This window comes from Manis javanica, chromosome 12 (genome assembly GCF_040802235.1).
Source record: "Manis javanica isolate MJ-LG chromosome 12, MJ_LKY, whole genome shotgun sequence".
NCBI lineage: Eukaryota > Metazoa > Chordata > Mammalia > Pholidota > Manidae > Manis > Manis javanica.
Genome location: NC_133167.1, coordinates 33,139,310 through 33,157,029, shown reverse-complemented (window position 1 = coordinate 33,157,029; position 17,720 = coordinate 33,139,310). Strand labels below are relative to the sequence as shown.

Genomic DNA, 17,720 nt, shown 5'->3' with positions numbered 1-17,720 from the left:
CTCAGGCAAGAGAGCAGCACTTTACCTTCCTGTTAGATAGCAAGTGGAACATACCAAATGCCCTTTTTCTACATATGTCAGATCAGAGATGGTCATGCTGGCCTGTGTGATGCTTCTGACATTAAAGCAAAATAATAATAATAATAATAACAACATCTTTTTGTTTCTGATTTCTTCCCTATTAATAAGGATCTGGGTATATAGAGTAAAAGGTCACCTATAAAAACAATTTGCTTTCCAGGACTGACAATAGGTGCTGGCTGCAGTCTGGCCCAAGTGAAGGACATCTTAACTGAGATGGTTTCCAAGCTCTCAGAGGAGAAAACTCAGACATACCAAGCCCTCCTGAAGCACCTGAAGAGTCTGGCAGGCCAGCAGATCCGGAACATGGCAGTACGTTCCCCAGTCCAATCCCTGGACACACCGCACCTATTTCTTAATCTCACTGAAATGTTGAAATAAGTATTGCAGAATCAGTATGCAAAAGGGTCTTAGCAGATTGAAACCACGGGCATAGTAAATCAATACTTAATATTTAACAAACATTATTTAATAGCACATTTAAAAGAGGAGTCTAAGTTCAATACAATAGCTAAGTAGCCATATAAGTGAGGAAAAGACATCATGATTTTGCTAATTTCATGATAACACTGTCAAAGTACCTAATTTAGTCTTAGGCTGCATTAAGAGAAATATAGTGCCTAAAAGGAGGGTAAACTACTGACCACAGCTGAAGAATAATGCTCAGATCTGGGGAGGCATACTTTAATGTTTGGTTATTTTTGACCTCTGAAGAAAGCAAAAGAGACATAGTTAGGTTTTCAAAATACACATACTCCCTCTCCTAAGTACCCCAAATGGTGTATTAGAAATTCTTGGGATATGGCAATCAGGGAAGGATATGTTCCCTTTGAAAAAGCTCTTCAAGTGATTCCAAAATGTCCTCTCTCCCTGTCAAGAGCTCTGACTGACACCCCGGAACCTGGCAGGTAAATGATGGCAAGAGAATGAGGGGTGGGAAACCACATCAGAAAAAGGGATGGTGAGGGTGGGAACAGTCAGATCATGAGAGCTACCTTCAAATATTTATGGACTCCTACAGACAGGTGTGATTTATTTCACATGATAGCAAAAAAATATAAGTATGACTGATACATGAGAGTCCAAGGAGGCAGATCTCAGCTCAGTGGAAACAAGAGCTTTCAAATCCAACTGTTCATAGAGGAAAGGGGCTCCCTGACCTCACCCCTGTGATGGCCCGGATCACGGCAACCCAGGCAGTCACTGCAGATTTCATCACTATAGGGGGAGGATAGTACTGAGTTGAATGACCAGTCATTTCCCTCCCAAGTTCTAAGATGCTACCAGTGCATCCAGATCCCAGTGAGGTCTCCCAAGAAGAGGAAAAATGCAACTCTGTCTGAATAGTGTAGATACTCAGAACCCCAGCACAGCCCACGTGATTTCAGAGGCCATGTGAGATGAGGCAGAGACCCTGTGTACCCAAGACAGGATGACAGAACCATGGCCGCCTGTGCTGTAACCAAGGTTGAGTAGGGGCTAGGTCAGCATTGGCCACTGAGCCTCACTGCTTGGGTTCAAATTGCAGTCCTGCCCTTTCCTAGCTGGGAGACCTTGGTCAAGTTTCATAATTTCTCTATTCCCCCGGTGTCTTCATCAGTAAAATGCAGATAAAGACATCAGTCTCACTGAGCTGTTGAAAGGAGTAAGTGAGTAAATGTGTGTGAAGAGGTTAGATAGCAGGTGGAACATACCAAGTGCTAAATGAGTGCCAGTTACCATCAAGGCCTCTCCTCATCCCAAGGAGTGGGTAACGGGGCCTCCCCCGGACAGTCTGAACTGAGTCCCCTCTGCCGAGGAGACCAAGACTCCTCTTGACCCTTTCACCACCAGAGAGCCACAAGTAGTTGCCTGCAGGCTTGGGATTCGGGGAACAATGACCCAGGTTGAAACTCTTTCTCTTTAGTCCTTAGGGGGCCATATTATAAGCCGGCATTGCTATTCAGATCTGAATCCAATTCTGGCGGTGGGCAACACTACCCTCAATGTGATATCAGAAGGTAAGCTGCCTCAGAAGTTGCTGAACAGCACTTAAAGACTTTTTTGTTTTTTTCAAGGAATTGCTATAAGTCAGAGCCCAGAGCTGAAGTCTCTGGCTCTCAATCCACTATGGGGAGCTCAGGCCCCTGGGGGAGGGCGCACAGATGCAAGGGGGTGGCCAGTGCTTCCTTCTGGCACCGAAGCCCGTACATACATAACCCCCAGCCCCACCACAGCTCATTTACCTGGGTCAGCTGGGGCAGCGCGCGGGGGCTGTCAGGCCTAAGGCCTGCTACCTCCTCCTCATACCCCTGCCTACACTTCCGTGGGAGACGCCGCAAGCCTGGTGGGGACACACGGCCCACATGGTGGGCCCCCTGGGAGCAGGAGAAAGGCAGTGATTAACTTCACATGCTGGCCAGAGGGCTATTCCCTTGGGCTGCTCTGCACTACACGTCCTTAGTCTTCCCAGTGGTGCTGGGCACTCAGTGCCTCCGACTGCCCCAAGGACCCTGACACTCCCCTGACTGGGCAGAAGCTGTGTGTCAGGCTGTGCTGGACACTTACACCCCATGTCCACTCCAACAACTCACATGGGCTCATTTGTATAGCGGGGTCGGGGAGGGACCCACAGTCTGACTGTGTGCCCCTCGTCTCCATCAGGGTGTGCCTGCCTCCTCTCCATCAGGCTGCCTCCCAGGGCTCTACCTCCCACTTGCCCTGGCTTCTCCCCCGGCCCCCACAGCCCACTGGACACCCACTCCCTCTGTCTCTTCCTCTCAGCAGCAGTCCTTTACCCTCTTGCGGGCTGACACAGGCCCAGGCACCAGAATGCAAGGGGAACAATCACAATCCGACCTGCACGTGAACTTCAGGGGTGTGCCCAGCCAGAAATTCTATCGCTGTTGCCGTAACTCTCCTGAGAGCTTTGTTGGCTGGCACAGTCCCATCCCTACTGCTGGGAGGTCGTAGTGCTGAGAGACAAGGTGGCAAAGGAGAAACTCTCAGGACCCTATTCAGCTTTGCCTGGGGCTTGCCCAGGATGGAGAAGAGGGAAGACTTCCCCACTGCCTGGCGCCCCCAGCCACATTGCTGAGTCCTCCAGGCTTGTGGTCCAGCATGACCCTAGCATGACCTCCCAAAGGCCAAGAAAGAGGAAGCCAAGACTCTGGGGCATCAGGACAGCCTGGCCGCCATGCAGGGCCTTCTGCTACATTAGTAATAGTAACAGTAGTAGTAGTAAGAGTAGCAGTGGGTGTTAGATATTTCCTTCAGCTTAAAGTCTCTGCGTTCCCAGCTCTGACAAAGCCTCCACACTGAGTGGGCCCAGGCTCCAGCAAGGCCAGCAGATGAGCATCCTGATCCAGCCTCAAGGAGGGCCAGGAGGGGTCACCAGGCCTCCTTGGGATATAGTAGACTCTTGACTACACCTTGTTCCAATCAGTACATTGCCACTTATGCCAGGACTTTAACCCATGTCAGATTTACTGGGTTGTACCTGAACTTCCTCACCACTCTTTCTGTGGAGCCACAACCATGTTTTTTAAGCCAGTAGGCCTGCTCTGTCCACTAAGCGGTAACAGTTGGGCTTAAGGGATGTTTTGCAGATGGTTCGCTTTGCTTTAATGGTGTAGAAATCATCATAGGAGCCAGCACAGCAGTGTGAACAGAGAGCAAACCCCGTGATCAGAGCGCTGGTGACAGCAGGGACAAACCCTCTCTACACAGGTCACACCTGTACCCAGTGGACTGGCCATAGCACTGGATGAGTTAGATTTAGCTAGCCAGCCTCTGCGGAAAGATGAAAACCGCACAGGCCCGGCAGGCGCTGGAGGGGGAAGAGCCCAGGGTCGCAGAGCACCTGCGCTGAGAAGAGTAGATGTAAGAAGGCTGCTGCTGCCCCTCCTTGTGAAGGGGAACATGGAGCCCTGGACTGTCATGCACGCAAACCTCTGCCTCACTGGGTGCACAGGAAGGTGACCTTTTCTTTGTGGCTGACATTTAAGAGTACAGAGTAATCTCCAAGTCCTTGTTGCAACTGTGCAGACATGTCACTTCTCCAACAGAAGGCACACGGCAGATTCCTCTAAACCAACATTTTCTTGCTGGGTTGGCAAGTGCAGATCTTAAGCCAGAGGAGATTTTGGAATCTGTGTATATCCCTCACTCTCAAAAGGTAAGAACCCGCTAGTCATTTTTTGTGAGTTGTTTTTCCCTTTTCATAACCAAGTCCAGTCATCTTCAGAAATCTGCAAACAGATGACAGGGAAATAACTCTGCCCTGGGCCTGCTTCCTGCCCACTGCGGACTGGCCCAGCACCAAAGCCCTCAGACACCCTTGAGCAAGTGGCTCCGGGTGTGGATCTGGGGCTGTTGTTTCAGCTGTGGGGTGGGGCCTCCTGCAGGCATGGCTTCTGTGTCCCCTTGTACCAGCTGACCAACTCTGGATGGCAGAAATTACAGCTCTGGCTGTGGAATGAGCTTCTCTGCCTGACCTACAAGGAAATGGAGGCTGAGACCAGGCCTCCTCACTCCCCACTTCTGCCAACCACATAGTTCATAGGAACGTGAGGGCTTCCAGATGTTTCCTGGGGTTGATGTGGTCACCCAGATGGTGGGATAACCATCTAGAGGGGGCCCTCTGTCCTCACTCCCTGTTGCCTGGGCCTCCCCTCAAACCTATACCTGAATCCAAGAGGACAGTGTTCCCAGAGAGAAGCAATATGACACACACGCACACACACACACACACACACACACACACACAATGACTAAAAGCCAGGAGTCTGCTTGGTTATGCAAGACGTCTCATATTAAGTCATGCTTTCAGTCATGTGCAATCTTCATTTATTTTTCCTTTTGAATGGAAACTTTGAAATGTATTCCCAGTCAAATGTGTGTCTGTGTAAAGGCCCTACACAAAGGAACAGGCTGACTCAAACATGGCCCCCTGGGTGAGCACACCGTGGAAACACACCTGAGGCACAGGCCAGCTCTTTGACCCCATGTCAGCACAGCAGCAGTCATGGTGCCGAGGGGTCAATAAACAACCATCACCCTTCTGACTCTTGCTCCTGATACAAGACTCCCTAGTCCACTGTTGGAAGGTTCTATTCAACTCCATTATGAGTTTTGCAAAGTGGAAATGTGATAGTTTCTTCAAACCAAGAAATTAGGTAACTCTCCTGCACTTCACACAAATCACATTTAAAAGCACCTGTTTTGGGAGGGCTCCTTCATCCTCACCAGGGACAGGGGACAAAGGTGTCTGAAGACTAAAGGGAATGGCACCTGGCAATGAGATCACAGGGAACTGACACAGGCATTCCGTGTGGAGGCATCCTGGCCTCGGAGGAGAGGTACACAGTGATCCCTGTTTCCTGAGAGCATGGGCAGTTGGGGACGGACATTCAAGAGAACACCATTCTCACTCTGAACGAGAAGGCAGCCAAGTTGTCCTCTAATTGTGCCAAGTATCCTCTGTGTCTCTCTTTAGATTGAGTTAAGTGATTAATTAGTAGCACCTAGAAGCAGAAACCACGCTTTTAGTTCTGGCATATCAAATAAACCCAAACGGTTTTGTCTCCACAGTGGGAATTTGTGTCAGCCTTCCGACAGGCTCAGTGCCAGCAAAATGCCTTGGCAGATGTGAACACTGGCATGCGAGTCCTCTTCAAGGAGGGCACGGACACCATCGAGGACCTGAACATCGCCTACGGAGGCGTTGGAGCTGCCACGATCAGTGCACATACATCCTGCCGGCGGCTCCTAGGGAAGTAAGCAAGGACCCTGGACCCGAGGGTGAAACTGGGTGTGAAAAAAAACAAGTGTTGGTAAAGCCTCAGGAAGATGGAGACTCCTAAATGTAGAGTCATTACTTGCTCTTTCTGTAATTTTGTTAAATGAATCAAACCTTCTTTGACTTTGATTAATTAGGAGCCACTCCTTGGGTGAGGGATACAGCAAAACAGCCCAGGCCTGCGTCCAGCCCGTTCTCTTGTGCACATCGACAGGCCAGCAAACCACACCAGGCAGCGCCCGAGGGCACCTACATTCCCTCTGCTCTGTTCCCTCGTTCTTCCTCAGGAAAGGCAGTGTATCCAAGTCTGAGTCCTGTGCAGTCCATAATGGAAATGGCTCTAATGGTCTATGTGTATAATGCCTATTTCCAGCACATTCTGGCTCTTAAACACACTTGGTTCTTGTTGCAATGCAGCAGGTACATGATTTCTAAGTTCCCTTCCAACTCTTAAAAGGAGACTGTGGGGTCTCTCAATCATTACCACCCAGTATCTAGCACATGCCACACTGCTGAGACTACCCTGTAACTGGTTCCTTCTGGCTTCCAACCCTACCAGGCACTGGAACGAGCTGATGCTGGATGAGGCTTGCAGGCTGCTTCTAAATGAAGTCTCCCTCCCTGGCTGGGCTCCAGGTGGGAAGGTGGAATTCAAGAGGACTCTGGTGGTCAGCTTCCTTTTCAAATTCTACCTCGAAGTTCTGCAGGAGCTGAAGAAGCTCCTGACGCTGTTCACTGTGCCTGTAAGTGCTCTGGCTTTTATGCTCCGCTTGCAGCCATAAGCCCCCAGCTCTCCCACTGCTTTTGCAAACTGTCTTGTGGGCAGTCTGCCCCGTTACCTGTCACCTCCTCTGGGTCAGGCCTTGTCTGTTCCCAGCCATCCCTCCCTCTGGGATCAGCCTGAAGGGCTACCATATGAGGCTTAGGATGCTAGACTGTCTTCTGTCTGCAGTGCTTCCTGTGTGCCCTGAGCAGCAAAACAGTAAGGAGGCCTCTGCCTTCAGGTGAAATTTTTTTTCTTTTAAGATCAACTTTATTGAAGTATAATTACATACAGTACAATGTACCTAATTTAAATTCAGTGAGTTTTGACAAACATGTAAACCCAAGAAACTACCACATCTGCCAAGATACAGAGCATTTCCACCCCGAAAAGTCAGCCCTCCTGCCCCTAACCCCAGGGAAACCACTGGTCTGCTTCAGGGAACTAGAGATTAGTTTTGCCTATTCTAGAATTTTGTATTCAATCTGAAATGTAATGCACAATTTTATTTTTCAAAGATACTAAAACTTATTTGTACTAAGTTTCTAATGTTAACTGACATTCTACATTTTCTGGTTGTAAACTTCTGGAATAAGTTAGGCAAAGCAAACTCTCTCTCTTTCTTCCCCCACCATGATTACAACTGTCACCCTACCTTGAACCCCTGTTCCCCAATCACACCCCACCCCAAAAGCATGTACCCTTAAAACGCCTAATTATCACTTACTCAGAGGAAGACCCTCACCAACCACATTCACCAGGATAAGCCTTGCTGCTGTTTAATTTCTGAATCAAGACACTTGATGTGTTTCAGCGACACCAGAGAGCTTTTCCAATTTTGCTGCTCTCCCAGAAAACCTGAGTTGCTGAGAAAAACAATCAGGATTTGGGCTCTTCTGTGTACAATGAATGCCAGCTCTTTCTGAATGCCTTATTCAGCCCCAAATTTTCTTGCTTCTCTTCCTGCCTCTACTCAGCTCACTAACAGACCTCTCCCTCCTCAGGGTGACTAGAGGATCAGATTCAAACCAGTCAGTCCTGTACCTCATAATGTGCAAAGGGATGGAGGGCAAGAAACATTCATAAAAAGAGAACTCATGGGAGGGGATGTGAATTTTGGTTATCCAGGTTCCCCCAGCCTTGTAATTTGTCAGATACTGTAGCCAAGTCATTTTCATGTAAGTCAAAGCCCAGCTGCGTCATAGGCTAATCAGCTTATCTTTATGGTTTTGAATCATCTCTCAGGACAGCCGTCATTACCCTGAAATTTCAGATGGATTCCTAAGTGCAGTAGAAGATTTCACGGTCACAGTACCCCAGGGAGTCCAGAGGTACCAGGTCAGTGAGTTTATTTTAATGGAGTCTAGAAACTAAGAAATAAGCTATAGCTGTGCAAATGTGCAAGCACTTCAGAGTTGAGATTTTTAGTTCTGATTTGGTAGATTTTGCTAGCACCCTGGCCCTTTGTTTAGGACAAGACATGAAGATTCTTACTTACTGCTAAAGATTTGCACTCAAGGCTGAGCCAACCTAGAGCAGTTTAACCATCTGACTAATTGATAGTCTCTTCAAACTGATGATCTTTGGGCATTTGTTTGACAAGCAGCTAAGCCAGATGTGGAGGAAGGACAGAGCGGGAGAATAGTAAGGTTCAGCCTTCAGCCCTTATGGCAAATGTTTAATCTCCAGTCAGCAAAACAAGAGCCCTGAAAGTAACTGAAAACACCCTTCCTGAAGGACAATTTAGAAAGTATCTGTATTTATCTATTAGAGCACTATCCCACCCTCCATCCCATCTCCACACACACACCACACACACATCTTCCATGAAATCTTCCTTGAATAATCACTTCCTCCACCTCCTTATACTCCCAGTGATGTTTTTGTGCCACTTTCAGGAGCAGCCTAGGCACCTGAGTGCAGATCTGAGTGGACACCACTGCCTTTTGCTCCATTTCCTCCACCAGAGGCCCTACTCAGGCTGATATTCAGGCTTTTGACTTAGACTCTGGTCCCCACCCTTGAGGATTATACCACTTTAGGCCTCATCATTACGATCACATCATATGTGAGCAGGTTGACCATTAGAAAGATAACAAAAGCAGGACAGGGAGACCCTCTGGATTCCAGAAGAAGAGATGCAGGGACACCATTTGGGAAAGAAGATGCCAGAAGGGGAAGCCTGGGAGCCCTTTCACCTAATTTGCAATTTTGCCAAAAATTTGGCCCTGTCTAAGGCATTGCCACATAACTGAAATGACAATCCCTGGGCCAGTCAAATCACTCAGTGACACACTCACCATCTGACCCATTCCAGTGTTTGTGCCCAAGGGTGACTGTTGATTTCTCAGTCCTGAGTCATGAGTGTTGTTAACTGGCCAGACCACAGCTGAAGATTTAAGTTTTCCAGGGAAACTTTGTCTCCTCTGTAGAGTGTGGATTCTCACCAGCCCCTCCAAGATCCAGTTGGACGTCCCATCATGCACCTGTCAGGTATTAAACATGCCACAGGTGAAGCTGTATTTTGTGATGACATCCCCATGGTGGACAGAGAGCTTTCTATGGCTTTGGTGACCAGTACCAGAGCCCATGCAAAAATCATGTAAGTAAATGAAAAGCCTTCAAAAAGTCTTTTCAAAACATATCTGGGGATTCCCTCAGAGGAATGTATTAATTCTCCTGCAATGTTCTAAACCCAAAGAACCTAAAATGGAAAAAATAAAGAAAAGGTCACCAGCCCAGGAGGAGAAAGAGAGAGGATCTAAAAGTGGCCATCATGAAAGAAAGAATAAAAATCATAGTTACAGGCCCTTTTCTTCCATTCCTACCTCACAACACCTCATCACCATGCTGCAGCCTTATTCCTGGCTCAAAGGAGTAACTGAATAGGGCTGATTGTCAGCTGCTGATAAAACACTGAAATACTTCATTATTCAATGGTAAATGGCCACTGTCCTAAGTTTCCTAAAGTACCCTTGCCACAGCCCACTGGCCCCTCCCCCACCCCAGTTCCCCTCCCAAGCAGCTAAAAATGTTACCCGCAGCCCAGTTAGGGGGTCTCCTGTGCCCTACTCTGCGGCAGGTCACCTCTGATTGGTCTGGGCCTAAGCTGGACCAGTTGTTATGTATTTTTACTTTCAACCGTGCTGTATCCCCCACCCAGGTTTGGGATCCCCAAAGCTTGCTAATTTCTTCTTTTGAAATATTTCTCTTTTTTCAGATCAATTGATTCATCTGAGGCCCTTGACCAACCCGGGGTGGTTGATGTGATAACAGCCAACGACATTCCAGGCACCAATGGTGCTGAAGACGACAGACTGCTGGCTGTAGATGAGGTACAGAACATGCCCTCCCACATGACTCTGTGCAGAAGATCACCAAGGTACCGCCTCCAGCCCTCTCTGCTGCTGAGGGTACAAGTGCCTATTCTTCCAGTTTCTCTCTCCCCCTAACATCTTTTTTCATACAGACTTACTCTTCTGGAGTCATAAAATAACATAGCAAATAGGAAATTTATTACAGAAAAACAGGTCCTAGTTTTCCCCTGTGTGCTCTTGAGGCAACTTACCTTCATCTGAAGAATAAATGCAAGAACTGACATACATCAGGATAGAAAACCCTAGAAAGAACTAGAGAATATAAAAAATACAGTCACTCCCTATATTTATACTGAACTTTCTCTCTTCCTGGACCAAGCCCCCACCCTGCACTGCCCCAACCCCTACCTCCCACTTGCCTTCACGCACTCCATTTTTAATAAAATGGCTCTTGCTATCCTTGACCTTCTGATGTAATTCTATAATCATTCATTGACTACTTGCTTTGAGTCAGACTACCTTGTTTGTGCTCCAGTTCTACCACTTACCAGTTATGTGCTCTGAGGTATCAGTGTTTGTAAATGGAAATAATCATAGCAGCAAACTCATTGTATCCTTGTGAGATTTAAGTAAGTTAGTGCATACACAGTGCTGGAGTATGAAGCCTCTCAGTAGGTGTTAGCTCTTACCATCACATCTCAATGAGTCCCATACAGACTTTTCTTCTCCAACCATGGAACAAATCACTGTTCTTGTGGCTGAACTCCAAAGAGGTTGGCTATTATTTAGGAGCTATATTATCTGTTGGGCTATCATAACAAAATATCACAGACCAGTGACTTAAAAAGCAGAAATTTATTTTCTTACAGTTCTGAGGCTGGAAATCCAAGGTGAAGGTGTTGGCAGGCCTGGTTTCTCCCGAGGCCTCTCTCACTAGCTTGCAGGTGACCATCATCTCCCTGTGTCCTCAAATGACCTTTTCTCTGTATATGAGCCTCCTGGTATCTCTTCCTCTTCTTATAAGGACAACAGTCATATTGGATTAGATCTCCATTCTTATCACCTCATTTAACTTTAATTACCTCTTTAAAGGCCCTATTTCCAAATACAGTCCCATTGGAGTTAGAGCTTCAACATCTGAGTTGGGGTTAAGGTGGGAAGAGACACCATTCAGTTCATAATAGAAATCACATTGTACAAAAAATACTTTTCTACCTTTAAACCCTAAAATGACACTATGAAGTTGATACATGTGAACCAGACTTAACAGAGGACACAGCAGATTCATGTCATGGCCAATCTCACACCCACTCTGCGGCTTACATTCATTGAATAAACTGGTCAATGGAACTATCTGTATCATTTAAATTATTTTTTAATTAAAAATTTTCTAAATTTTTTAGCCAAGCATTTATAGTTGAATATGACTCCAGTGTGGTCATTATTACTCAACAATGATGATCAAGACACCAGCCACTAGTAAGGTTGAGCTAAGACTACTTCTACCCAGAACTTTCTACCTGTTTCATGCATGTACTTTCCACAGGTACTTTGTGTGGGCCAGATCATCTGTGCTGTGATTGCAGAGACAGATGCACAGGCAAAGCATGCAATTGAAAAGATAAAGATCACCTATGAAGATCTGGAGCCCGTAATCTTCACCATCGAGGTAAGCAGGGTTGACCAGTTGCTCCTGTGAAATGTGTAGAATCAAAAGTATCTTTGTACATTTCTTAATACAAGACTAATTCAGGGGTCTCATTTTTTTCAGTCATTGGCTTGCTCTAGAAATATCAGCTTTCTCTGTGATGAATTGAAATATATGTATGAGTTGTATGAACTGAAACTTGTATGGAACTGAAATTAACTTTCACACCAAGAAACGGGAAAATAAAGAAGAAAAAACAGAATAGAAGTTTCTTTCTCTCTCACATTCAAAAGTCTATAAATGGGCAATCCATGGCTTACATGGGGTTCTATGTGTCAGGGATCTAGGCTCCTTCTATCTGGCATCCATGGTTTCCATTATCCAGGTCACACTTTGGTCCACATTGGCCACTGACACTCTGGCCATTAAGTCCACATTCCAGACAGCAGAGAGAATGAGATGATGAAGAAGGGCATGTCCCCTCCCTTTAAGAACACTTCCTAGATATTGCACATACCTTCCCACATTTGATTGGTTAGAATCTAGTCACATGCCACACTTAACTGCAAGGGCTGCTGGGAAATGTAGACTGTATTCCAGGTGGCCGTGTGTCCACTAAAAATTATTGATTCTATTACTTGAGAAAAATGATGAGAATGGATATGGAGAGCAATCATGTTTTCAAGGTGAAGCCCAAAAGCAGTAGGACTTTCATGATGGAATTCCACAGAAATTGCTGCTCTCATTTCTGGATGTAGATGATGGGATGCAAACACAATTTCCCAAACAGAAAGAATGAAATTAGAGTAGAAAATTCAGATGTGGACTGGGGTTTGCAGGTTCTACCTCAATAAGGGACAAGTTCAGAGTAAGTGAGTTGAGAAAAGCTATATTGTGTGCTTGTGACAGAAAATTAAAATTTTTCAAAGGCCCTGGTGAACCACTTGATATTTTTTAAAGTGCCTAAAAGGTACAACTTGCTCGATATTCAAAGGTCTTGTTTCTTGACCTTTCTAAACCAAATCAGTTCTATTCCAAATTCCCATTTTGCTGAGTCTGCAAGAAACCCAGCCCATTTTTATTGGCTCACTCTCCTTCATTGGGTTGTGCAAGGATCCTAATATCAGGGTTTGAAATTTCAATTCTAATCCCATTTCCTCAAGGGGAAAATAGCACTCAGAAGACACACCCAAGCAATATCCTGGAACTCAGTATGGATAGAGATCTAAAGTTCCCTCTGAACTGTTCAGAGTCAACAAAAAAATTATTTGTGAACAAAAGCAGGTAACAAAACATTATATATACCACTAGTTATTCATCCATCCAGTCATTCATTCATTTAAATGATTATATATATATATGAAAGGCAATGAAGGGTAGTGGCTAAAAGCATAGGTTCTAGAACCAAACTGCTGGGTTTGAATCCTGTCTGCTCTACTTACTAGCTGTGTAACCTTAGGCAAGTTAGTTAACCTCTCTGTGCCATGGTCTCCCCATCTTTAAAATGGGGGTAATAATAGTAACTACTTCATGAAGGTGTCAGAAGACTAAATGAGTTATTATGTGTGAAGCACTTAGAACAGTGCTTGGAACACAGTGCTCACTAAATACAGCATATATTTCAATAAGCTTATACCATCTTATGACACACTTACAGAATGGCAATAAACATACTCCTACATGAACTGTGTGACTTATGGAAACCTTAATGTAGCAGGAAATGAAAGAGCCCATTATATTGTACATTTTTTGCTGCTTTGAGGCATCAGGTACTCATTAGGCCAGATGTTCCTGAAAATTAAGTTTGAGCTTGAAAGCTGCCTCCATGGCTTATTTTAAGAAAGTGATTTAAAACTCTCTAAGCCCAGTTTTTTCATCTGGACAATGGAGATCATAATGGAAGTAATGTAAAAAGGCACATAATACACTGTACATGTGCAATGCTTGACACAAAGCAAACAGCAGTAAATGTTAGTTGCTCTCATTATCATTACGATCATTAGCAAGAACAGTAGTGGATTTTAGACTATCGGAGAATAAAAATGCAGAAGACAGGTGCCATTCTGAAGTATGAAGACTCACCTCGAGCCTAAAGGTCAAGCAAGGATCAAGTCAAACTGCAGAACCTCAAAATGAGATGGCTTCCAGCCTTCATGTGAGTCAGTTCATGTTATTGTCCAAAAGAAAACACAGAAGAAAGGGCTAGAAAGGCCCTTGTGATATATGCCAAATAGTCAAAGAAATGAACTTCCTACAACATCTGTTGGACTTTCTTGCCCAGAGATGCATTAGGACTTGAGCCTTGTCCCTTCCCATGGCTCAGTTCTTTCAGATCCCTGAGTTGGGGTTCTTGTACATGAGCTACCTACTTTTACACAAGTTTTTTCTTCAGGAAGAGGGGAAAAGGGAGGACCCAGAACCTCACCCATATGCACTTGGCCCCATCACCTGTTCCCTTAGGTCCACACTGAAAATGAGCAATGGGCATTTATCATCCTGGACCATAATAGTGTCCCCAGATTTCAATTCTAAGCATTTCTTTAAGTTGGTTTTCCCTGCAACCTAGAAAACATGCCCCCGACATCTCTCTCCGCAGTGAGCCCACTACTCCAGTACTGCTTTGCTCATATGATTCCTTTCTTGTGTCCTAGTAGATGGCGATTTTCAGGAGTTTACTGGCTTTTGATTAAGAAAAAACTACCAATGGAAGAGAAATAAAAAGCATTGTCTTTTGTGGGTTTTTTTCCTGTATCCAGGATGCCATAAAACACAACTCATTCCTGTGCCCTGAAAAAAAACTTGAACAAGGAAACATTGAGGAGGCATTTGAAAAAGTTGACCAAATTGTTGAAGGTAAGTGCCTCAGGATATTTAATAGAATCCTTGCACAGTTCCATTCTGAAGCAGACATTAAGAGCATGTGATTTTTCTTAGACGAGGCTCTAAAATCTTGGCACTTTGCCAAATTTCTGTTACATCTCTTCCTCTTGGGGGGGGGGTGTGTGTGTGTGCGTTGCTTTTGGGGGTGGGGAGTAGGGAGGAACAGAATAAATAGAGGAAAAGTCCTAAGATTTTGATTAGTCAAGGGCATAGTAAGGAATGGAACTTGGCACCTTCCACTCATTTTCCACAACTGTAGTCTCAGAAACAGGTGGCACTCAGTCACCACGACAAATGCCTGATCCATCAGTTCCTTGGGCAAGGCCACTCCTGGCAGACCAGCCTACGTCTTACTTGCTTTTGCATGCCCCAGCATGGAGCTTCTGACCTAGCAGAGCCCTTCAGCAATTTCCCTGTGCTTGCACTTCCCAGGAGAGGTCCACGTTGGAGGACAGGAACATTTTTACATGGAAACACAAAGAGTGCTTGTTATTCCTAAGACAGAGGACAAAGAACTGGACATTTATGTGTCGACACAGGATCCAACACATGTGCAGGTGAGGCCCAGGATCACCTCCATCTCCCCAGCTTCCTGATTCTGTCGTGGGCTTCAATCCCACAACCTCATCTGGCAGCCATGTCACCTACAGAAACTTAGATTCCAAGTAATGGACATCAGTAGAGCAGCTAAGACCCCAGAACCCTTTTATTTTTTCTGGTCTTGTCAAGTAAATAAAAGAACAGCCACGGTCACTTCAGATTTAAGGAAGACATTCATTTTCATCATGCTTAACTCTGTGATTGGATTATAACACTAAAGTCTATCTGTACATGATTTTTCTCTAAAATAATCATCATAGATAACCTTTGGGGTAAACACATCACTTTATAGAACATTTTCATTTCTCCAGTCACAAAGTGCTCTGGATTTTAGCCTCAAACACATGTTCTTCTTAATTAGGCTGTCAGGAGTGTGATGGTCTTTACCTCATTGGGACTTCAGGCCTAGGCGTGTGGCTAGGATTCCAGCTTCTGACAGGAATCCAGGACTCTGACAGTTTCCCTTCTGGGAAATACCATTTTTCCACTAGGAAGTCTCTTCTGTGAAAATTAACAATGTTTATGAGTTAAATACAGGGCCCCAAGACAGATTCAGACTCAGTTACTGAAGGTAGATATGAGTGAATTTTGTGTTTCAGGACACAAAAAACCTTCTTTGCCATTTCGTTTCACTCTTGTAAAATTTTCCCATTATTCAACTTTTACAGAAAACAGTGTCCTCTTCTTTAGACATCCCCATCAACAGGATCACCTGTCATGTGAAAAGAGTGGGTGGGGGCTTTGGCGGGAAGGTAGGAAGACCAGCTGTATTCGGGGCTATAGCAGCTGTGGGCGCCATCAAGTAAGTGCACTTGGGGCTACAGGAGGGTGTAAAATGTACAGAGCTGAGGGCAAATCAGTGGCCTGAAGGTCACTTGGGCTGCTGTCACAGCCACCTGAGTGTCCTTAGGTAACTCAGCCTCCTCTTTTTCTTTATACTTGTAGATAATAATACACACTGCATAGTTTTTGGAAAATCCAGATGTACAAAGGACTTTGAATAAGCTAATTTTCTATGAAAAGGAGAAATAGTATTATTAATTCAACACCTCCGGGTTGGGCTGCCCTGTCCATGAGCTTCAGGGAAAGTGACCCATTTAGAGCTGGGGCAAGCCACTTGCTGAAGCAAAGTGCAAAGGGGGAGGCTGTTCCCCCACTTTTCCTTCCTACTCTCAGCTGCAGCCAAGGTGGGGTGAGGAAAGAAAAGCTCCTGCCCCCTGCCTCCCTGCACCCGGGAAGGACTGGCTCTTCAACCTGTGCTGAGCAGACAGATGACATCCTCAGGGAGGGCGCCTGTGCTAGCCTCAGCCAGAGCTCTGCTCCTCCGCTGCTCATGCTGTTCATGGTGCTGGCTTTTCTGTTCCATTTTTCGTTTTCTTTGGCTGTTTCTTTGGCACTTTGTCGAAGCCCCAATCAACCTACCAAGTTCAAGGATCCTACATCCTTTGACAACTTCTGTGTAGTTAAAGCCAGGTCCCAAAGCATGGTATGTGTCTTGTTCTACAATGAGAGGTGGGAAATAGCAACATCTGAATCCCACCTCCAAGTTTTGTCCATAATGAACCTCTCTCTATTCACGCCCACCAAGGACCAAGCCAGGGATCAAAACTTCTCCGTTTTCCCACCAGGCTCTGTGCCTCTAAGACTTCTGAAATATACCTTCACATTAAAATCATCTGGGGAGCATTTAAATCCCAATGCTGAGGCTCCCCCACACTGACTCAAACATGAGTTTATTTTAAAATTTCCCCAGTGGTTCCACTATGCAGCTAATTATGGGAACCAGTGCCTCAAGCTTCAACCCTACTTTAGCACACAGCTGCCATACATTTAGTGGTCCCCAGAGCAGTGTTCCCAAACTTGATAATAAGTGTCTGCTGGGCTCATGGAAATTTCTGCCTCCCCATCTCAGACCCAATAAATCAGAATCATGAGGGGATAGTTCCGGAAACTGTACATTTAACTGGTGCTCCAAGTTGTTCTTGACATTACAGAAGACAAGGAAACCCTGAGCCAGAATGACGGTTTTCAGCACATACCTAAAGGCCCCTGCAGCAGAACCACTGAGAAAAATGCAAATCCTAGGATCCCTTCCTAACCTATTGAATCTGGGTGCTAGTAACTCAGGTATCTGTGTTTTCACCAGCATGCTGGAGATTCTTCTGCACTCCAAAATCTGGGCACCTCTGCCCTAGAGAAAGGCTGAATCTCCTAGCTACCCAAGAGCCCTACTTGGCCAACATAATAGCATTCACAGATGAAAATGAAGATGCTAACCCAGACATCCTAGTATGTGTGCTTGGCCTTGCTTTTCCAGTTGTGTTGTTAACTTGCATCTATCTATCACACTCTTCTCCTTTGTAACTAGTGGTGGAGATATGCAAAAGGTCTGGATCTGGGTGAGGGTAAAATTTCCAGCCATAAGAACACAAGTCAATTGGCATGTGACATTAATCCCATTAAAAGATCTCCAACCATTGAGCTATAGACCACAGAGTCAATAGTAATTTAGTCATACATTCATTCAGATCAGTGCCTGGTGCAGTGTATGCACTCACTGAGTATATGTGGGATGGGCTGGTAGATGGTTAAATAAATGGTTGGATAAATGGGCAGGAGGGAAGAAAGGGGACAAATGGGTAGAAATGTTGG

At 45.5% G+C, this 17,720-nt stretch overlaps 1 protein-coding gene and 1 long non-coding RNA gene across 2 annotated transcripts in view; one reads left to right on the top strand and one right to left on the bottom strand.

The window, feature by feature from the left end:
- Positions 1 to 17,720, top strand: part of LOC108391581 (aldehyde oxidase 2) — a 73,728-nt gene that overhangs the window by 21,043 nt on the left and 34,965 nt on the right. The window contains exons 11-22 of the mRNA XM_017651224.3: positions 242 to 393; positions 1,988 to 2,081; positions 4,128 to 4,237; positions 5,653 to 5,837; positions 6,420 to 6,603; positions 7,869 to 7,961; positions 9,056 to 9,225; positions 9,844 to 9,958; positions 11,487 to 11,609; positions 14,345 to 14,441; positions 14,901 to 15,025; positions 15,737 to 15,870. Of these exons, the coding sequence (XP_017506713.3) occupies positions 242 to 393; positions 1,988 to 2,081; positions 4,128 to 4,237; positions 5,653 to 5,837; positions 6,420 to 6,603; positions 7,869 to 7,961; positions 9,056 to 9,225; positions 9,844 to 9,958; positions 11,487 to 11,609; positions 14,345 to 14,441; positions 14,901 to 15,025; positions 15,737 to 15,870 (1,582 nt within the window). The remainder of the gene's footprint in view (positions 1 to 241; positions 394 to 1,987; positions 2,082 to 4,127; positions 4,238 to 5,652; positions 5,838 to 6,419; positions 6,604 to 7,868; positions 7,962 to 9,055; positions 9,226 to 9,843; positions 9,959 to 11,486; positions 11,610 to 14,344; positions 14,442 to 14,900; positions 15,026 to 15,736; positions 15,871 to 17,720) is intronic.
- LOC140844996 (uncharacterized) overlaps positions 15,259 to 17,720 on the bottom strand; it is a 32,971-nt gene continuing 30,509 nt past the window's right edge. Inside the window, exons 3-4 of the long non-coding RNA XR_012123613.1 lie at positions 16,491 to 16,568; positions 15,259 to 15,569 (exon numbers count right to left, since the gene is read on the bottom strand). This is a non-coding gene — a long non-coding RNA (uncharacterized lncRNA). The remainder of the gene's footprint in view (positions 15,570 to 16,490; positions 16,569 to 17,720) is intronic.